Source organism: Indicator indicator, chromosome 14 (assembly GCF_027791375.1).
Source record: "Indicator indicator isolate 239-I01 chromosome 14, UM_Iind_1.1, whole genome shotgun sequence".
Classification (NCBI taxonomy): Eukaryota; Metazoa; Chordata; class Aves; order Piciformes; family Indicatoridae; genus Indicator; species Indicator indicator.
This window is the reverse complement of record NC_072023.1, coordinates 10921038-10942084: the sequence shown is the minus strand read 5'-3', so window position 1 is coordinate 10942084 and position 21047 is coordinate 10921038. Positions and strand designations below refer to the sequence as shown.

General features: G+C 42.2%; 1 protein-coding gene across 2 annotated transcripts in view; it reads right to left on the bottom strand.

The window, feature by feature from the left end:
* Positions 1 to 21047, bottom strand: part of SYN3 (synapsin III) — a 172290-nt gene that overhangs the window by 30186 nt on the left and 121057 nt on the right. For both annotated transcript variants that reach the window (XM_054387008.1, XM_054387006.1), the window contains one exon: positions 38 to 100. In XM_054387008.1, the coding sequence (XP_054242983.1) occupies positions 38 to 100 (63 nt within the window). The remainder of the gene's footprint in view (positions 1 to 37; positions 101 to 21047) is intronic.

Genomic DNA, 21047 nt, shown 5'->3' with positions numbered 1-21047 from the left:
GTTAAGTGAGCTATACATATTTTTTCCTTTTACTTACCTTCCCCATTCCAGCATGAGCATGTCCCAGCTTGACCACCACAGGGAAATTCGGAGTTGTGAGCTGAAAGACAGAAGAAGGAGCTCCTCATTAGTTATTTTTTAACCAGCCTCTCTATCTGAAATAGTTTACTTTTATTTAGTAGCTTTTATCCCCTTCCTGGATGTCGATGGGAGGATTTAAAAATAGTTAAATAAAGATTGTCCATGTGGTAGGATAATAAGCACTGGGATCCATGTGATCAGAAATGCAAACCAGGCAGAATTCTTCTTCTGATCCACTTTTGCTGCCTGATAACAGTAACCTCTAAAACCCTTTTCATGTTTTCCCATTGCTTTTCCTCCCATGTATGTGTGTACACTCATATGCGTGTAAAAACAGCTACAGCTACAGGCCTGAGTAAATGAACACTTCAGTATGCTGAAAAACATTCTAATTGTGAGAAAGACAAAGGTTGTTTGTTTTTTTCCCCCACACAGACTGCTCTGGCATTTAAAATGAGTGTGAGCAGTTCTTCAGCAGCTCCCGTTTCCCTTCCATTAGCAGTGGTGGGGGCAAGGAGAGAGAGAACAGGGGCCAACGCTTGGGTGCAACTCACAAAGTCCATCTATTCATAAGGCCTCTTCCTCTCTAACTTCAGAGGTGGGTGTAGGGAATAAAAGAAAACAAAGAAGGGCTGGAATCAGCAATAAAAATAGATGAAAAAAATTATGTCATGTCTTGCTTGGTGTTTACATCAGGCAGGGTCCTGCCATCCAAACCATGCAAGCGTGTCTTAGTGCACATGTGGGATTTTACTGGGAGAACTTCAAACATCATCTCTGCCTTCTATTGCTTGGTTTGATGCTCATGCAAGGGTTCACTTGGAGTGATTGGCTGAGACCTGTCTAGCTGGGCTGATAGGAAGTGCACATGCCAGGAGTAACCAGAGTATATACACCACACCTCCTCTACACCTCTGCTTGATACCTCTGTGATTTTCATCTTGTCCTTCTTGTCATCTAAATGTTATCCCTTCAGTACATAGCCTGTTTTTTTTTAATTGCATATTTAATTTTCTTTGATGAGAATTCTTTTAAAAGACTTTTTTGTCTTTATCCAAATGCCTGAAGTGACGATCTCTATTCATTAAGCAGTTAACCTGGAGATCTGGCAATGGTAGGGAGCTGTTTTCTGACAGATAAATGGCTCTCCTATTTATTTAAGTTTGAGAATAGATAAACAAATTGTTCTTGTGCTAATTACCAATTGTCTGTATGGGCAGGCCCTACGCCCTAAAGATAGAATAGCACTGCAGACTCCATCTGTGGCAGCTCACTATAAATAACAAAATTAGTAATGAACACTGCTATGTTTTGCTATTCAGATGCTTATATAAAGAAGTGTCACAGGAAAGGGGAACAGTGAGTGCAGCATGTTCTCAAACAACCTGTGACACTTGCGAGGACCTTCAGGCAGAAAGCTGCAGAATCCTCTTTGGACCACAGAAGGGCACACAGCTGCAATAGCTCACAGTCCTGGCACAGGTGGGGACCAGAACCTGCTGTTTCAGAAGAGGTAAGAGACTGTGATAGGTGGCCCTCCTGAAGCTCCACAGTTCAGCACATGTTCAGGCACAGGAGTTTGTGCTCTATTTCCCCTTCACCTTTCTGGCTGATTGTAAGAGCCTGAAACTTAATTTGCTGCTGGCATAAATGAATCAAATGGAGGACTGCACCTGAGGCTTACTGAAGATGGGGATATGGATGGGCTGTATCAGGCCTTTAATGCTGGAAGATGAAAGGTAACCTAGCAGTAAGGGCACCCACCTGCTTAGGCTCTGGGAGACCTGGCTCACTTCCCAGTTCTGTCATCCATGCCCCATGCACACTGTTTGAGCCAAAGTGCTTGCAAGCTCTGGCCTCTGTTCCCTGTTTGTGAGCGGAGGCAGCAGCTGTTCCTACTGCACAGGAAAAGCAAGCTGCATGCTGTGAGCCATCCTGACACCCTGGCAAGGAGGCCAAAAAAGTGTGCATGGTAGATAATGTTGTATCACCAGCTCAAAGCAGCTAGAGGCAGGAAGTGATGACTCTGCTGCCCTGTTTGTGTACCCTACCTGTGGGTTTTGCTGGGGGACCCTGGTTCAAGCATGGAGCACAGAAGTGGGAAGCATCTGTTTTCCTGTGTACATGCAAAGAAAGTTTGGGATTCAATAAACAATCCAAGTTTACTGCTAGCCTGCAAGAAATCACTGGCAATGACAGTTCTCTGTGCAGGCCTCTCCTTTCCTCTTCTTGGAAACATGAGCTCAGCTTTCTTGGTAGGGCTTGGTCTGATCCCACGCAGGGGTGACCAGCTGGTGCCAGAGCATGCTGGAGTCACAAGCCACTTGACCTGGCCAAATTGCATGGGGTTTGGTGTGAAACACAGGTTTAGACTTTAAATGGGTGGCCACCTTGCTGGGAAAACTGTAGCTGCACGAAAAGGCTGGCTCATGGTTTGCCAGGTATCTGCTTTTGCCTCTGAAACTACACCAAAATTCTGTGTAAGTGAATTTGCCTTATGAGAGAGAGCAGCACATACACTTAACTTCATTTTATAATAAGTTTATCTAGTGACAATGGAGTGTCCTTAGTCTGTGCTGAAGTTAAGTGGAGTTGAAAGGTCTCAATAGTTCACAGGACTAAAGCAAGTAGAGTCCATAACCATCTGATAACAGAGCTTGGAAACCCTTGCTGAAGTGGTGGAAGTAGGCTGAACTCCACTGGAGTCAGTGGGGATACTCAGAGCTTCCACCTGAGTCCTTTTGTGGCTTGAGTCCCATTTCTGGTGCTGCTAAGGTGGCCAGCCAGCATCCTTGGCAAGTACCCAGGTAGACATGGAAGATGAAGAAAGGGAGAATGATTTATACACACGGCTCTGAGGCGATTCACACACAGACGTGGTAAGATGTTCTGGGGTGGCCACAGCCGCCACAAGGGCAGAGCCCTGAGATGAGTGTTTACACATACTTAGTCATAGGTTTCCTGGGAAATAAGATGCCTATAATCAAATGATAGCACCAGGTTTTAATAAGAAAAGCATGTTTTTACCAAAATCATGCAACTAAATATGTCTCTGTTTTTCTGTGTGTTTGAGTTGTAAGGACCCTTTTGTTCTTGGGAAATGGGGAAAACCACTTTGATGCTTTTAAGATGTGCATGAACTCTTGACAGGACAGGTATAGAGACAATCTCTGCATGTTTTGGGCTATGACCATAGCACTGCAACTAGTTCAGAGATGAGACACAGGGTGTTAGCTCGTATGCATAACTCAACCCTTTGAATTAAAACCCTACAAATGCATTCCCAGAGACTGTTACACAAAAAGCCTTGTTACACAAAAGCAAGGTTTTCATATGCATCTAGAACTTGGTGTATGAAGATGCCCATTTAGAGTCAAGCATGAATTTGAATACTGAACAAGAACTCAGCAAAGCTGAGTGAAGGGAGATTTTATTTCCAATTTACAGCAGTGGTGGCCCAAAGTATAGAGTTTTAGCCCTTGATTTTACGAGCTCTTCTGTGTGTGAAGGGTCACTGCAAAGATCACTTTTCAGTTAATGAGTATTTTGGCACTGGTGTGTAAAAGTGAGTGCTGGTATGCATACATTAGCCTTTATTTGAAAACATGTGGTTGTAAACTATGACACTTTCCCCTTCACGCTCTGTCCCACTTTCACCACAAAGAAAGAGGTTTGCAGTACTCCTTGTAAATATATGAAAGGTTTCTGCAGTTATTACTGGTGGAGCAGTAGAAAAGTATTGGATCTAAATGGATCTGAAGGGAGGAATCTTAGATGAAGCCTGATCTATCCCATAAACAACACGCTTTCCACTTTTTTTTTCACTGAGATCCTCAAGACAGCTGCTGATCTGTGATTTTGTGTACAGTTCTGTAAGTCCAAGTCCATAATGCAAAATGTCTCTTTTGATTTCCTTCTGCCATGTGCAGTTTTGTGCATTAGTTCACATTATGCATCTCATCTCATATGATGTACTTCCAGTTTCCAGTATAATTCTTTCATCTGCAAAGACTTTCCAGTCAATACTAAAATGAATAGTACAGGTTGCAGTGACATCATGGATAATATTAGGTAGGACCTGGGGAAATGGGAACATTAAAACTTTGGTCTCTTGGCACCAGAATTGTAGTACCATATGCTCTGGTGTTTTCAATCAGGCCAGAAGCCCCCGTAGCACAAGGTATTGTAATCTTTGTTTCACCCATACCCTAGAAGTAATACTGTGATTTTTTCAAGCTTTTGTACTGTAAAACTGACCTTTCTGTTTATTTATCTGCCTTTACTTGTATGATGACAGAATGTGTTCTAGGTGAGTACCTAACGGATTATGGGAGTGCTGTTCATGCACTTAAGAGGTAAATGCTGAAAGTTATGTGTGTGGCACTTCCCTGGTGTCAATTAAGTTGGATGAGCAGTGAATATATATAATTTCCTGTAAAAGCAGGCAAGCTGATTCAAAGCTACAGGAAAGAAATGATGTCATGACATGATGTCATTGTGTTTATGGAACTGTCTTATTGAAAATCTGAGCTGAAAATCAGCATTGGTTGCATGCCAGCCCTGCTGGGCATGGCAAAGTCAGGGCCATATAGTGAAATATGGAGGTGACGCAGTAGCGCTCCCTATTATTCACTTATTCGTGAGTTGATGTAATCACCAACTGCATGCAGCATGGCTTCCTCAGTGGATTAATACTGCACCCCATAGAGTTTTGTGGTGGCCCATGACTGTGACAGACAAGTTCTTCCCATCTGCTGCTTTCCAGATCAGAAATAGTATGAGAAACAAGAAGCAATGGTGGCAGAACATGTTGATCAACGTTGCTAGCATTAACATCTGTGCTTTATTAAAGACACATGATATGGATTCTTTTAAAACACATACATGTGTATCCATTACTGTATTACAATTATAGCACAAAGAAGAAAAAAATAATAAGCTGGGGAAAGAGGGCCTATGGTACCAAGGCAGCTCAAGTGAGACCTGAGGAGGAGTAGGCATCCTTGAGGGTCACTGAAGGAAGGAGAAGATAAGGGTTATGATGAGAAAAGTGATGATACTTGTGACAGGAGAAGTTCAATAACAACTGAATCAAGACAGCAGGACTTGAAGCAGTATGGTGATTGTTAGATGGGATGGCAGCTGGCATACAACAGTGCTCCTTCTAGCAAAAGAGGAGACAGCATATAATTTTAGGATGTGTTAAATTTTACAGTGCTCTGCTGAGCTGGGGTGATGAAATCAGTGCTGTGGATGAGGTGGATGATTTAGTCCACAGTAGTTTCAGTAACAGGCAAGGGAGGCTTATAAAATCAAATGGGAATAAGCTAATACACTTGATGCAAAGCACTGTGAGGGTAGAGGCCAAAGTTTTAGCAAGAAGGCTTTGGAGGTGGCATAAAGAACTGGCAAGGATGGGGCTGTTTATTACAAGATTTTGTGGGAGAGAAAGAATGCAATAATTTGAAAGGGACCTCACTGCTGCAGGTCTGGATATCTGCAAGAGCAATGGAAGAACCAGGAATGAGAGCAAAGCAAATGGTTAGATTTAAGAAGCTTTAGAGAGATGGATTTTTCATTTCATTTAGCACTGGAGATGAGACCTCCAGCTTCAGGTAGGAATGAACGTAGAGAGTAACTAGGTAGAGATATTGCATACATCTTTTTTTGCTACTAACTGAAGTCAGCAGTGTCTTAGGGAGTGAAGATACCTCAGGGTGGTAAAAAATTATTTTTTGATTCTATCATTGCTTTTAAAAGGCACAACACAAAAATTAAACCAAACCAAACCAACTAACCAACCACAGAAAAACAACCAACCCCAAAGAAAAAAAACAAACAAACAACCAAAACACAGCAAACCCAAAACCCCCCAGAAAACCCAACAGCAAGATGACTTAGTCCCCACATCCTTGAGCAAATAAACCACAAGCCAATGTTACAGGGTTTATACCACTTGCTGTGGTTAGAACAGGTCATGGAAGTGAGTAGAAAAGGTTAAGCATGAAATGAACCTTTTCCATTAATTCCCTCTCTAATATTACTTCTCCTTTATAAGCAACAGGATGCTTTTGTGTTCCCAGTAGTCCCCCTCAGCATTTGGATGATAAGAGTGTGAACATCTGATATTATTCTAATGCTCTTGGAACTTCAAGTGTGAGATATCAACATATTCAAATAAGCAGATGCTCAGCAAAAAAAAAAAATGTATTATGTATGTGTAGGCATCTGTGCATGCTTATATTCACACACATACCTATCAGTCCTGGTCAGTAAATCTGCAATACCACATCAGAAAATAGGGGCAAGTTTTTAAAAGGTTCTTATAAGTACATAGACAATTTTAATTTCTTAATGTGTGATGTTCACTTAGCCAGTATTTTGCAGTGTTGCCTTTAGGGAAGCCTCTTCTTTTTCCTTATTTGCTGGGAGAGTGACTGCATTCCCCCCAACTCCTTACATTGAAAAATTCTTTAAATATTTTTTTTCTGGCATGCAATGAAAGAGAAGAAGAAACTCATAAGACTCCTCTTCCTCTTGATCTGAATTGAGTATATTTAGCTTTGTTTTTCTCTAAACAGAAAATTCCATTTCTCACAAACACACTGCAGAAGGAGAGATGGTGAATATCAGTTGTTGACAAAGTGGGGAACTCACTAGAAATTTTCTTTTGGTGAGTTACCTTTGGAAAAACTTAGTGCCTAAGATGTGGTAGAAGATACAAGGAGACATGGGGTGGGGGGGAATGCTGTATGAAGTTATACTGGAGTCTTCAAAGCTGTTCTCTCTTTCAAGAACCCCTGAAGTTCACAAGACGTTGGCCAACAGAGGTCTCTCTTTGTACAGCAGGCTTGACAGTTGCTTTTTTTGGGGCAGACTCTGGATTCTCACTGAATTCAAAACAAGCAGCATGGGGTTTCTTTGGAGAGAACAAAACTTCCCTGAACTTCACAGTGGAAAACAACTTTTAGCAACAGGCACCATAGGAGTAATTAGGTCTCATTGAAGTGGATCATTCCTCTGTTACTGCTAGTCTCTTAACCTCAGCATGCAGTCTGCTGCAGGTGCTTTCCTGTCTCCAAAGTGAATATAGTTCTCACCCCAGCTTTTACATAAAATGAAGCTGCATGCCTGGACTGCAAAGCTCAGGAGAATCAGACATGATTCCAAGGTCTTGGTTGTGATTTCACAGCCTTCTATAGCACCTTTGAGAGTGGTGCAGTTATGTCAGTGTAAAATGAGAAGATACTCCTAGTCTTATTACTGTATTTATCAAGATATATTCTACCTGACCCAGAAATGGCTCTAATGTCTTGTTGTAAGTCTCATGCTGTTGTAACTGTGCCAATGACCCTGTGCAGCCTTGGCTGACATTGCCATGTCAGATGCCTGAAGGAAGAGGGCCACAAGCAATGAGCCATGGATGCAGCCTAGTACAGAGAACAGGATACCATGGTCCACTGGAATATCTGAAACACCCTCTGGGCTCCTGAAAGCTGCTGGGCAGTGGGTCACTGCCTCCTTCCTTCTTGCCATTCTTCAGCACTCAGAACTATAGAAATAGCAGAGAGAAGCAGGAAGTCACAGCTGCACTTTTTGGAAAGATCCCTGGTTTATTTCTATACTTTTTAAAAAGTGCATCTTGATGAATGCCCCAGAGCATAAGGTACTTAGAGAAGAATGAGGAACATGAGAATTGTTACCCTGCAGCTGGTATCTCAAGGTATGTCTATACTAATAAACAGAGCAATGACATAGCAAGGACAATGGCCCTAAATTGCCTATGCTGTTAAATTGTTAGACTGATCTCTGGCACATTCTGACTCTAGCCTTCTCCCCAAACAATTCCTCAAACATGGAAACCAGTCTAAATCTGCAGTCATACACCACAGGATACTCTGGAGGCTAAAAGAGCTTGATAACATGGTTGGGGTTGGTTCATGCCCTATCTTTGTATGCTCTCCCATTAGTGTCTTAATCCAGTTGTAGAGACAAATGCTCTATCTCATGTCTTACAATTCCCATATATATTTTCCACTGATTCCCTTTTTCAGACTAAATTCATGGTGTGTGCATTTTCCACCTACAGCCACAGGTAATTACACTAGATTTCTTTTTTCCAGTGACCTGGAAAGTCGTGTATTACCTCACGTGGGAAATATTTATGCTATGGGCCCAGTTTGTCCTATTTTACATCTAAGTCTTATTTTCAGTGTTTTGAGCCCTTAGGCTCATGTAGGAATTCAAATACTTCACTAATGTGGCCTGGAAGTGAGATAACCATCCCCTACTTTTTGTGCTCTGGGACATAATGTGGGGAGTAAGTGTCTCCAAAGCCCTATGGACCTACTTCTTCCATGGGCTGCATATGGAGTTGAACACTGGCAACAGCTCTTCTGAACCCTAAAGTTGTTGTGGCATATTTTGTGGGCATCTACAGCAGGTGGGGCCAACTATGAGCCTTTTTCTTCCTACGTGCTTGTTCTCGTGCTTCACAGTTTCAAGTTTCTTTCTCCAGATAAAAAAACTTCTGTGTTTATCCAGACTAATTTTTGATTCACGTCAGAGACACTGAAGACATGAAAGGCAGGCATTGTATCCTATGATTGAATTATCTCTGTGTCCCTTGAGATTTCTTACAAACTTTCAAATTACAGCATTTGGTAGGAGCCAAAAACTATAAGAAAGGCTTGATCTCGTCATATCTCCAAACCCAGCAGTTTCTCGGGAAAGAAAACGATGCTTCAAAGTGCAAACTTCATTTTGCAAAATGGAAAGTGCCATGTTTCAACAATCCTGTGAATGAGCACTAATTCACCTTCTTTCTTTCCTTTCTTGTTTGGTTGGTGTTTTTTTGGTGTTTTGTTTTGTTTCGTTTTGTTTTGTTTTAAGTCCAAAGGGGATATGAAATGAAATGCTTTCAAACTGTAAACCAGAAGTTTTTCTGACATGAATTTTACTTCTCCATCTTCCATTCTTAGAGATTTTGTCTTTGAGTTAGGGAAATAATCCAAAACCATGACACTGCTCAAACTGAGAACCCCCTTTCCTATATAGGCTTTAAGTGCATGAGCCCAAAATGTCACCACATGGGTACTTGTCCCCCCTCTTGAGGCTTACTCCATGAGATTATACACAATCCTGTGCCATCTGTTTCCTAAAGCCGTTAGGGCTTCTAACGAAGTGGAAGAAACAAATTCAGTGGGTGCCCTGTGCAAATATCCTATATTCAGACCTTGTCTGTGGCCAGAGTGCTAGCCAACAGCCTAGTCTACCATTAGGTGTCAAAACCAGCTGGGAAGTTGAGCAGGCTCCATGCAGGACATAGGCAGTTATTTTCAGCTGGGAATGGCTTCTGTTTATATCTTTGCTAGCTGTAACAAGAAAAGGGATCCTGAAGTGAATGCATTCAGGGGAAGACAGAAGAAATCACTGCGTGGATCAGCTGTTTTCATCTTGCAACCACCACCTCAGTGGCATTTTTCCTTTGCTGAGCCTGCACGTTGATGTGTCGCAGGCTGCGGCAGCCAGGAGTGGCAAGCAGCACGAAGCAGAGAAATTCCTTTTGGAGTAATACATAAATCTTCCTCTTCAGCTTGGTCAGGCCTGGAATGGCAAAGGGTGCTGTGGTCTCTGTGACCTGCTCTTTCTGTTTTGCCTAGAGAGAAAAGGTTTGCCTTTCACTGGAAAAAGATTTCACTGATTTCATTTGTGAGGCAGTATCTTCAGTTCTTTGGGATAAGTGAGATGAATGCGAGTGAGCTGATCCACACCCAGTACAGAAAGGCATTTGTTTCTTTCCCAGGCACGTTACTGAGGCTGTTGTGGGATTCAGGTAGGATTTTGGAATGTGGGCAGAAACCTGCATGAAGGTAAATGGGAATGAGCCTGAAAGAAGGACATTGGGCTCACACCTGTCACTCTAGCTGGAGGCACAGCATGTGAGGCAAGAGGAGCAGAAATATTGCTTGCCTCCACTGCCTGTTGTCACCGAATGTGCTGTCCCTCCATCGTGACATGAGCATCGTGCTTGCCCAATGGCAAAGTCTGAAACTGGTTTGGACAAATGGGTACTTGTTTCCTTGTTTCAATTCTACCTTTTTAATTCCCACCAGACTTCATGTCGTTCAATTAGTTCCCAAAACTGATTGCTGAATTCTTTCAGAGTGGTCCTGGCTTTATTTCTTACCGAGGAAGTGCCAGCACCTCAGAAATGCAGCAGATGAACTTTGCTGAGCTTCTGTGCTGAAAAAATGGTTGCTATCTAAATATATAGACCAAACTTCAGGGAAGTTTGCACTGACAAACAAAAATGTGTTTGCTCTGTCAAAGAAACTAAATAATCCTTTAATCTATTTAGGACTACTCAAAACCTGTAAGATAAAACTTAGTCTCAAGTGGGAGAAGCCAACTGAGCTTTACACTTTATTTGCTTTTTTTTGTTTTGTTTCTTAAATTCTGAAATCAAAGAGAAGTTTTGCATACATTTATCCTTGTGGGCTTCTCAATTGATGGGTTTTTACCCATCGGTTTTGGGCAGGACAAGGGAGAAGATGTTCAAAACTTCCCTTGCAGAGATGGCTCAGCTAATTCCATGCTCAGAGAGGAGCAAATGTCCAGGCTGTGTGTTTGTATATATTTGGACTTCAGTAGCAAGAATCTCTGATACTGGAGGTTGAGGACAGACTACTATTTCATATGCATTTTGTAGACAGCCCTAATTAGCTAAAGTAGTTTGTCTACATCATAAATGTAAAGCAGTGCACACTGAATTTGTCTCTAATTGTGGCATTGCTGTGGTGATGGGTTGCAGACTTTTTTTTTTAACTTTCTCATTAGTACTTAGCTTTAGGCATTTGTGAGAAACCACAGCCTGCAAAAGCTCCCACTCTTGTCCTCTTAATTTTGACTCACAACATTTTAATGGATGAACAGAAAGGAAAGAAAGCCTTTGGTTCTCATACCATTCAGCCAACCTCCGGCTGGCACTGGCATTGTTTGGGAACCCTTGTGAGGATGAAAGCAAACTCTGTACAGATGTGGCCTCTTCTGAGACTGCTCTTTGAGGCCTGTTGATTCCCAGAACAAAAAGCACGTGAAGAGGGAGACTGGCAGGGGATTTCCATGGAGCTCTGTAAGGGAAGTTATTTTGAAATGATCTTGTACCACAGGGGGCTAGCGATAGTCCTTGGTGGGAGGGGTTCTCAAAAGCACGAATGCTGCTGTGACCCTTTGTACTCAATGAATTTTGCCATAACTTCACCAGGACTGAAGCTGGCACATCTGCTCCACACAGTGAGATGCTGTGTGGAGATCCTTTGGGCCAACAGGCTCATGAAGTACATCGTGGTGCAGGCTCACTACTTCGCAGCTGGGAAATGTAGAGGTGGATGAATGTGGCAGAAAGCAAGCCACATGTAGATGGCTTATGCAGGGACAGATTGATTTTTTTCTGTTCTCAGACCTTTCTAGGGAGAGAGAGAAGGGCTATCATACATGGATCTGCTGTTGTGTATTTTTGGACCTTGGTCTCCACCTGTGAGAAATTAATGGGGTGAAGCCATCTGGTTGGGTATCTCTGTGCCTGCCATGAAGACATGCTCGTGGAGCACTTATGACAAATTTTGTCCTTTCTTCCTAAACCTTCACACAGGGAGTTTATGAGGCATGATATGCAAACCCTGCCCCATGAAAGGATTAACCAGCTCTCAGAAACTGGGAGTGGTAAATGAGGTCCCTCCTGAAACTAATCCCACTATGAGTACAACCGTTGATTAAAATGAGGCTTTGGATGGTAAAACTGTAACCGGGGCAGGAAATTTGATTACATCCATCGAGCCCTCTGACTTCATGCGGCTAATGCTGTCCTGAACTCATCACTATGGCAGCATGGCATCTCACACGTTAAGGCTGAAACCCTGCCTGCACTGAAGGCAATAGGAGTTACCTCATTCATCTCAGGGAGGCTATGGTTTCTTTTGCAATGTCTGGTAAAGAATGTTTATCTCAAATTCCTCTCCCACCCTGAGGTATTTTCACTGTTTTATTGCTTGATGATGCAACTTGCAAGCAGTCTTGTGAGGATGGCCTTTTGTGCACAAAGTTGAGGCCAACTGAGAGTAGGAAGGCAGCTGAGAGGCTATAGTCAGTCACCCAGCTGATGACACAAAGTCCCATGGGGACATGGACCAAAGCTGCCTCAAAGCATGCCCATGGCAGGGAGAAGCGAGCTCATCTGGGAACTTGGAGCAGTGCTGGGAAAGCTTGGAAAGAGGGTAAACAGCTGACACCTCCCCTCTTATCTCTTCCCACACATCTGCAAGGTCACAAACAAGATCATTAAGCAAAAGCTGGGACTCTTCCTCTCTAGGGTGGCACAGCAGCACTGTGCCACAACAGCGCTGGCCTGGGACCATGGGTCTTGTTTGCCCCAAAGTTTCTGGGTTGACAAGGTAACACTCAGAAACACAAATCATTTCTATATGTGATTGCTTTCTTTTATGTCATAAGCTAATTGCTTCCTTGTACCACAATGTCTTCCAGCTGTTGGTCTTTATCTGTTCCTGTGTTTCTTCTGCCACTCTGGTGCATCAGTAATTCAGAAATGGTTCCCACGTTTCCTCTGCTACTTCAAAAGGAACAAGAAAACAAAAATACTCTCAGGCAAAATCTGCTTGCTCCTAACTGTATTCTCCATATGAGAGGCTCCAAGGTCAAATTCTGTAAAATATTACCTATCAAAAAGGTTACTTTGCATTTGCTGATGCAGAGCTTCTTGGTGACGCTGCACGTGCAGAGGCTCAGAAAGAACCAGGACAAGCTACGCCATGCAGTCTGTGGCAAACTCAGCTTTAATCATTTATGTTGTGAGACTACTTGTCCAAGCTTACAAAGACTGCCCTTGTCTGGGAATAAGAGAGAATGGGGACCTTTTATTTTGTTTATAAAATTTGATGTGATCCTTCTGTATCTCCACTAATAGATGACAATAATTATATTGAATTCAGTCAGATTGACTGGGATGTTTAGAGATATGCTTAAGTGGTACACAAGAGTAAATAAACAGCCAGAGATCAGATTTTCAGAGCTGCAAGCAATCCATGCAAGAGGTGAATTAAACAGGTCCTTCTTCTCCAAGCACAGCCTTGAAACACTTCCTAACTCCCAGGAGCAAATTTACAATTATTGTGCTTTCAAAACATAGAGTAGTGCATCAGTTTTAAGTATTTTTAACTGCAAATAGGTTATGAAGAGAAAGCAAAGAGGCATGAGGAGTTGCCCAAGGAAGTGGGTGAACTTGGCAGTGAGGTTCAAAGCTGACCTTTGCAAGAGCTGTATTAATCACTGGCTAAGATAACATCTGACTTATAACTTCAACAGAAGACAGGCAGCTGAGTTTATGGAAAGAGTGAGGGAGAATATTTCAGTGGATTGGGAGGAAGAAATGGAAATGGCTTTATGGGGTAGGTGTGAATTGCTGGCTCAATGGAGTGATGAAGAGTCTTTTTGCGTTAATACTGTGTGAGTGCAACAGGAGGCAGGTGCCCATGGACACCCTGATCCTCAATTCCTGCTGCCCTCCTTCACTTACAGCTTGTTGATGGGAAACAGAGATGTGAAGAATTAAATACCCAGGTGCAAACTGAACCAGCTGTGAACTTCAGTGACCTCTGTTTCAGGCTCATTAGTTTGATCTGTCTTGGTACTGTCAGCTGGTGGCCAGAATTTTTCTCCCAAGGAATAGCCAGCAAGAGAGGTCTATTGATTGCATGATAATGTTCATGAGCAGCGTGAATTGCTTCATGCAGTTTACAATGCTGTTGGGCAAACGTATCTAGCAAGGAGCAGGACAGATTTAAACTGTGTATTAAGATTTTATAAAGCTAAGGTTTATGCTGAGTTCAGATGACATTAAGAAAGCTTAGTGTTATTGATATCCTCACCATTTTCTCTCTGTGGAGAGAAATTGCCAGTGGAGAACGGGTACTTTGGCCCTTTGAGTCATGCTCAGGGCATGAACCTTACCACCATTATGTGGCATTTGTGTTAGCAGCAGTGCCAGATTGGGACTTTTCCTCTTCTGTGAACGATTGGCACCCTGAGCTCATGTTAGATATATCTCAGTGACATTTGAATAGGATGGTACCATGTACATCAAGTGAAGAACGGGGTTTTAGGCTGGTAGAAATGTGCCTACATTGAGACTTTGTGCAAGCAGAAACGTTGTAGGCCTTTGTACTGTTCTGTGGAATGGAGAAAGTCTCACAAGATACCATGTTTTTTAATAATGAGGGGCTTAATAGTGGTCATAGATTACATTGAAAACCACTCTGTGTGTTGTCAGGTAATAAGGTAACAGCATAAGCTCATCATGCAGTAGCTCCTGCTCACCCTCTTTTCTGCAGATACAGCCTGAGTTGCCAGGTTTGGAGAAATAATGGCTTAGGTCTAGGGTTCAATAGAGCTTTGAGAAAACAATTCAGCTAAAGTGAGCACTGACTGAAAGCAGAGGGCACCTCCTCTGGTGAGTGCTACTCTGGTGCTGCTAGCATAGGGCTGAGATCTTCACTGTGCTAGGCATCCTACAAAACTATAAGGCCAAGACCCAGACACCCAAAACAGGAAGGCAGGCATGTGCAATGTACTGGGAAGGTGGTCAGCACATATGAGTATACATCAAGTTGTGATAGAAAATTTCCACTGGTCTTTATTAGTTACTAAGCTAATGAGGGGTAGATCCTTCTAGCCTGGTGTAACCACTTCTGAGAGTCACTGTTTGGTAGTCAGGAGCCATTCTGGGTCATCTCTAGGCACATGGAAGAGAAGGTGGTTATCAGGAGTAGTCAGCATGAAATCATGCTTGAATAATCTGAGCATTCTATGATGTTGTAACTGAATGCAGGGAGACCAGTGGAGGTAGTCTACCTTGACCCTAGCAAGGCTTTTGACACTGTCTCCCATAACATCCTTGTGAGCAAGCTCAGGAAGTGTGGAATAGAAGAACTAACAGTGAGATGGGTTATGAACTGGTTACACAATAGAGTGCAGAGTGGTGATCAATGGTGCCAAGTCCAGCAGGAGACCTGTAACTAGCAGAGCCCCCCAGGAATCAGTGCTGGCTCCAGTCCTGTTCCAGAGGTATTTTTTGGACCTTTTTGGTGGTTTTTTGCTTTGACCTATGATCAATATATACAATTATAAATTAAACTCAGAGCATATTACACTGAATGCTGTGCAAAACATACCCTGCTTTAAGCATTTACAGTCAAAAGACACAAGATGAAGGAGAATGATCTTCATTCTGGGAGTGAAGAACTGAAACACTGGGAGATGAAGTGCCTCCCATGGATTAAACAGGCAATCTGTGGCAGAGCCAAGAATAAAATCCAGATCCCACTAAAAGAACCTAACCAAGAACATCCTTCCCATTGAGCAGTTTAATTAACGTAAATTAAGGAGTAGGTTAACTCAACATGTTTTAAATTTTACGTATGTACTTCAGAGAACACAATAACTACATTTTATAATCTAAAAATAAAGAAACACATATGTCTGTCAGAAAAACAACAGGCACACTCACAAAATAGTTAATCCCTTTATTATATGTTGTGTGAAGTCCTTCGTTAGGACTAAAATAGTGATGTGAAGTGAAAGAAGAAGGCAAAGAACTCTCTCCTTCTGTGCTAGTTTATTAGAATTATAAATAACCCTTCTTTTAGGTCTGTGCTGTCTTAGTGCCAGGGCTCTGTGTAAACAGAAGAGCCAAATGACTGGTTCTTTAAGCACAGATTATGTCAAATCAGCCACATTCTCAGTCAGTGCAGTGATGTTCAGCAGGCAAGAGGCAGAGCTGAGAATCTGCTGTCACCTAATAAGTACATTTGAAATGGTCCAAAAATGGAAGGAGTCTGGAAAGCACCTGAGCCCTCCCATGCACTGAATTGGAAGATGAGATCAAAAGAGATACAATAGCAAATCCCAGTCAAGGGGAAGATGCCTTTTAAGCTCAACAACAAATCTGTCTAGTCTTTGAAGCTGGCTATAGTGAGAATTCCTCCTTAAAATTAAGACCCTGGAATAATGTAGGAAAGCTACAGATGAGTGACAATAGGATTTAATGAGTAAAAGAGACAGAAGAACTGATTTGGACCTCATGGGAACATTCACAGCGCCTATTTTACATGCAAAACACTTGCACTGAATTAAGCTAAAGCAATGTAAGCCAGCTGGAAACTGATCAATGGGGCTGATGCTTACAGCAAACAAGAGGTTATTTTTCAGAGGCTGCATACCAGCCAAGGGCCACGTAGCCCTGGTCAGCACAGATTCACGGGGAAGGTCAAAAGGCAACAGCTCTTGTGGTAACCACTCTTGCAACTCATTATGCAAGCACAGCCGTGTGTCTGTATATCACAGCCCTCCCAGACCACAGCATCACCACCCCTGACAATAGAGTACTGAGCTGGAGGCAACTACCCCTGCAGATGAGAGTGTACAAGTTGGAGCTCGGTATTATGCTAGAAGTTGTATGCATGACCAGGTCAGTGTAGAGCACAGGATGAACAATTTGCAAGTCTTCTCTGTTGGTGCATGTTTTGTATATATATCAGCTTTTGCTATCTTGGGGTCTCTTGTGCAACTCTTTTCCCACAGTTAAAGTGAAATTAGAAAATTTGGCAGATGTCTGGCTTTTGTCTACAGATTTGAAAAGGCACAACACTCTCTTCCTGTGACATTGCTACCAGTATGACACAAGCTCTGCTCTGATTTTCACTGAGGCAAATTTATGCACTTTTTTCCTCTGTGAGGAATCTCAGTAAAATGTCAGTAATATTTGAAGCACTCAGCATTATGTTGAAGATTGTACTTTGAGACAGGAGCTCAGCAAACTGGAACCTGGTGGCTGCATCCTTCCAGCCACTGTATCCTTTCCAGGAGAAACTGCTCCTGTTGCTCTCTGCTTTCCTTCCATGCTCAAAGCTTGAAGGCCTTTATAAAGTCTAGACAAAGCCTACTCCTATGCCCAGGTTCATGTTACTAGCTGCTGCAGAGATGGGAATGAGAGGCTGAGTAGAGAAGGCCTTCATCACACTCCTCATGTGACTAGACACCTGTGAATCTCACTTTTACCTTTGCACCAGCAAATTTTGCAATCAGTGGAGAGAAATTGGAGGTTTTCTGAATTGTCCAAACTATATGAGACATGTACAGCAGAGAGTAGCTGTTCCCCAGTAATGTCTGTATTTCTCCCCAGTGATCAGAAAGACAGTGATGGTGACCAGGTCAAATATATACACCTGCAGAATACACAGGACACACATCTGCCTTTGATTAGATGAATCCTGGCCTCTGAATGAAATTGATTTTGAGAAACACCCTGGTGCCCACAGGTAAAAAGGCTAAGAAAATGCTCAGCTAGGAGTGGAGTCACTGAAACCAACACCTTACATGAGCTGATGCTCCACAGGAGTATAGAGGGTAATTAGACAAAGTTTAGGGCTTTGCTGTTTATCAGTAGATACTGTTGGTCAAGGAAAAGGAGGAGCTGGGCAGTGGTGATTGTGTGTGGATGTGTGTGTCCATCTGGTTTCCACTGCTAGTATGTGGCCCTCAGTGATTGTGGGAAATGATACCAAGTGACTCTTCAGCTGAATGCTTCTATGAAAGAGGTGGCTTTAACTTTTACAATAGCTGGTGCTAAAGTACTGGATGCTTTTAAGAATTTTGATTTAAACCTAACATCTAAGACTCACCAGGATGCTGTATGATGGGAATTTGAAGAATACTGGCTTCCCCAGAAAAATGAAACATGTGAAATATATGTCATTAAAAAATATAAAAATAGGAAAGATTACAAGGAAAAATATATCAGATTTTGTGGTTGTCGGGGGGTTGAAGATTCAAGCTCCTTGCTTTTGAGGAACTGAGTGTCTAGGAAGAGAGCAAACATGGCTGGCACCTGAAAAAAAAACAGTCAAAATCTGCTGGAGGAGACAGAGTTATTTCTTGGAAATTCCATTACAATTTTCCAGCCAAAGGAAGTTGCCTCATTCAGACTAAAAGCCATGTAAGACAGACAGTGCTATGGTGCTGCAGAGGATGTAGGCCTTTACAAGACAAGAGACTGGCAGCAGGATGGTACATTGAGCATGGAGCTGCCATCCTCATACACCAGCACACAGATCTACAAACAACGCAAGCCAGGACAATAGCTGGCATTTGGAAAAACCTTCAAAACCACAGTAATTTCTATCACTTTCCATTACCATCTCCAGCACAGACAAGGAGGACAACAGCACCATGTCCTCAGATGACTCTCCATGGGACTGGTGAGCAGTGCTGAGGGGGATTAAAGAACTACTGCACCGAGAGCAAATGAAATGCCTGCGCCTTGCATGCAGTTGTTGGTGCAAGCTGAAATGTTGCCAGGAATGTTAGCACAGAAGGCAAAACCATAGGCAATCAACCATAAACAGATGAAGCTCAGGACTTACACTGGTGAGCTAATTTCTATCAGAGTTGTGACTAAACTCATGGGCAATTAGCAAATTGGAAGAAGTGCAGTTTATAATCGTACCGAAGGAAGAAAATCATCCATGAATAAAAACATGCCACTCCCTTCATCTCATTAAAGAGGTAACTCACCAAAGAGGCAGAAGATCAAAACAACTGAAAGAGAGTTTGAGGATATCTTCCAAGGGAAAGGGAACCTGTTAAGGCTTGCTACATATACTGAAAGTGCAGGCCAGTCAAGTGAAAACTCCCATAGCATGGGAACGGTGGGTCAGCTGATGCAGTCTGGCATAAATTCCTTTATGTTGGAGAAATGAGGCATTTATTTCCAAGACAGCCTTACTAGACAGACATAAGGTGATTATATTGACTTTTGCTAGATCTAGTTACCTGGCATAGCTAATGACTAAAACAGCACCACAGTTTCATGGATCCAAGTTTAAGTAGTCTGTGGTGAACGCAGTATGAGATGATTTACTACTAATGCAAATTCATATTGAGTACAACACATTGGTAGAAGGCAATATGAAAATAAGAGTAAGGAGGTTAACTGTGACTTACATTTAGCATTGCTAAACTAAAGGATTGTACAGAAGATGAGTGGTTTGTCAGCTACAAAGATTTCCTTCAGCAAAAATCTGAAGAAGTACAAATGCCTACAGTATTAGGAACGGATGACACCAAAGTCTGGTGCACCTACAAAGAAACAGAGGAGGTAAAACAAAGCTTTAAGAATCAAGGTCCTGAAACCATCCACTCCTACATAAAACCAATGTAGATGATCTATTTGAAAAAAACCCAAAAACCAAAATCCACCACCACCACTAAAACCTGTGGCAAGCAGTAGTGAGATTTGAAATGGTAGCCTTGAATTCATGGAGCTGTGGTAACAAATGGGCATTTGGTTTCTACAAGCATAGGTGACTTCTCCAATTTTTGGAAGTGACAGAGAGGTGAAGATCACAAAGTCAGCTATTTTGCTTTGGGAAAGTCTTATAGGTGGGGATGATCAGAGCTGGCTGAGGCAGCATCCTAGGTTATGGCACAATAAGAACAAACTCAGGAGTGATCATCAGTAACTATGCTGGTAGTTTTGCACTGATGGGGATTTTGGGAAGATCTATGAACTCCACAGGGTGCCTCAGAAACAGACATTAGTTACCTTGCTGCATACATGTAACTGGCATTCTAGATTAATCTTTTTTTCTTTCTTTCTTTTTTTTCTTTTTTTCCTGGCAAAGACGTGTATGGAGAGTTGTACTTTTAAGAAGTTTTCCAAAAGCAAGTGGCAGCAGCAACTACCTTGGTCACAGGCACATGTTATGCATCAGTGGACAGGAGAAGATCCAGGCCCCAGTGAAGTGTGCTTCCTTCAAACAGGATCACTTTATGTAACTTCTGAACAACAGGCACAGCTCATTCAGGAATACTGTTTACTGCTGCTTAGTGAGAGAGAACTGCCTCAGCTGGCATTCAGGATAAGCATCTCTTGAAGTCAAAATAATTTTGCAATTACTTAGGAACTGATTGTACTTTCATCACAATACTGATTTGCCAAAAGATCACATATCAGTCCAGTATAACTTGGGGAAAACAACCCAAAAAAGTACTTGAAATGTAAGGTTTCTGTGATTTACAATGGCTTATCTTTCTGTGGGAAAAAAGGGGCATCAAGGCAGCATTTTCTAGTGGAAATGTCAAACAAAAGCAAGAGCATTTTAAATAGTAGGAGAAGATTTACCTTCCTTTAAATGCAGATTTCCCCCCTCCCCCCCCCCCCCCCCCATGAAAATACATTAAAACTGTGTATTGCCATTACTTTCTATGAAAAGCAGTACTATTGGGACAGTCCAACTCACATGGTATTTCTAATTTCCTAATGGTCCATCTGCAATCTCCTTCTAGAACTGAAGTCACTGGTGTTATCAGAATAGCAACAAATCAACAGTGCAGATCTAAGAGAAGCATCTGTGAATGTTCCAGGAATCTCAATGCAGCTGGATACAAGCATTTATAATTGTAAATTTAATTAGGCCTCAGAAGTTCTTTTGTATCTAATGTCCATTTCTGTGGTCTGGGCCTTATTACTTTTGGGGCAGAGATACAAAGCATTGCAACTGCATTGAACATAGCTGAAATATCCTTTATTTTATCAAAGCATAGCTTCTAATTTCCAAATCCCTTTCCTTTAAAACGCTATAAACCTCAAAATGTCAACAGCAAAAAAAAAAAAACCAAAAACAACAGGGAACAACAGGGACCTCTTTAAAATAAAACATAAAATTAAATTTCCTTCTGCCATAGGGTTCTCCCATCCCAAAAAGGGAATAGTGACATTGGTTCAAGGTGTCATCCCCTCTCTGAGTCATTCAGCTGCACAGAAAGGAAGGGAAAGGGAAAGCATTTAGAATAGGTCTCCGGGGCTTTAGCCCACTGAATTCCTCCTCTGCATA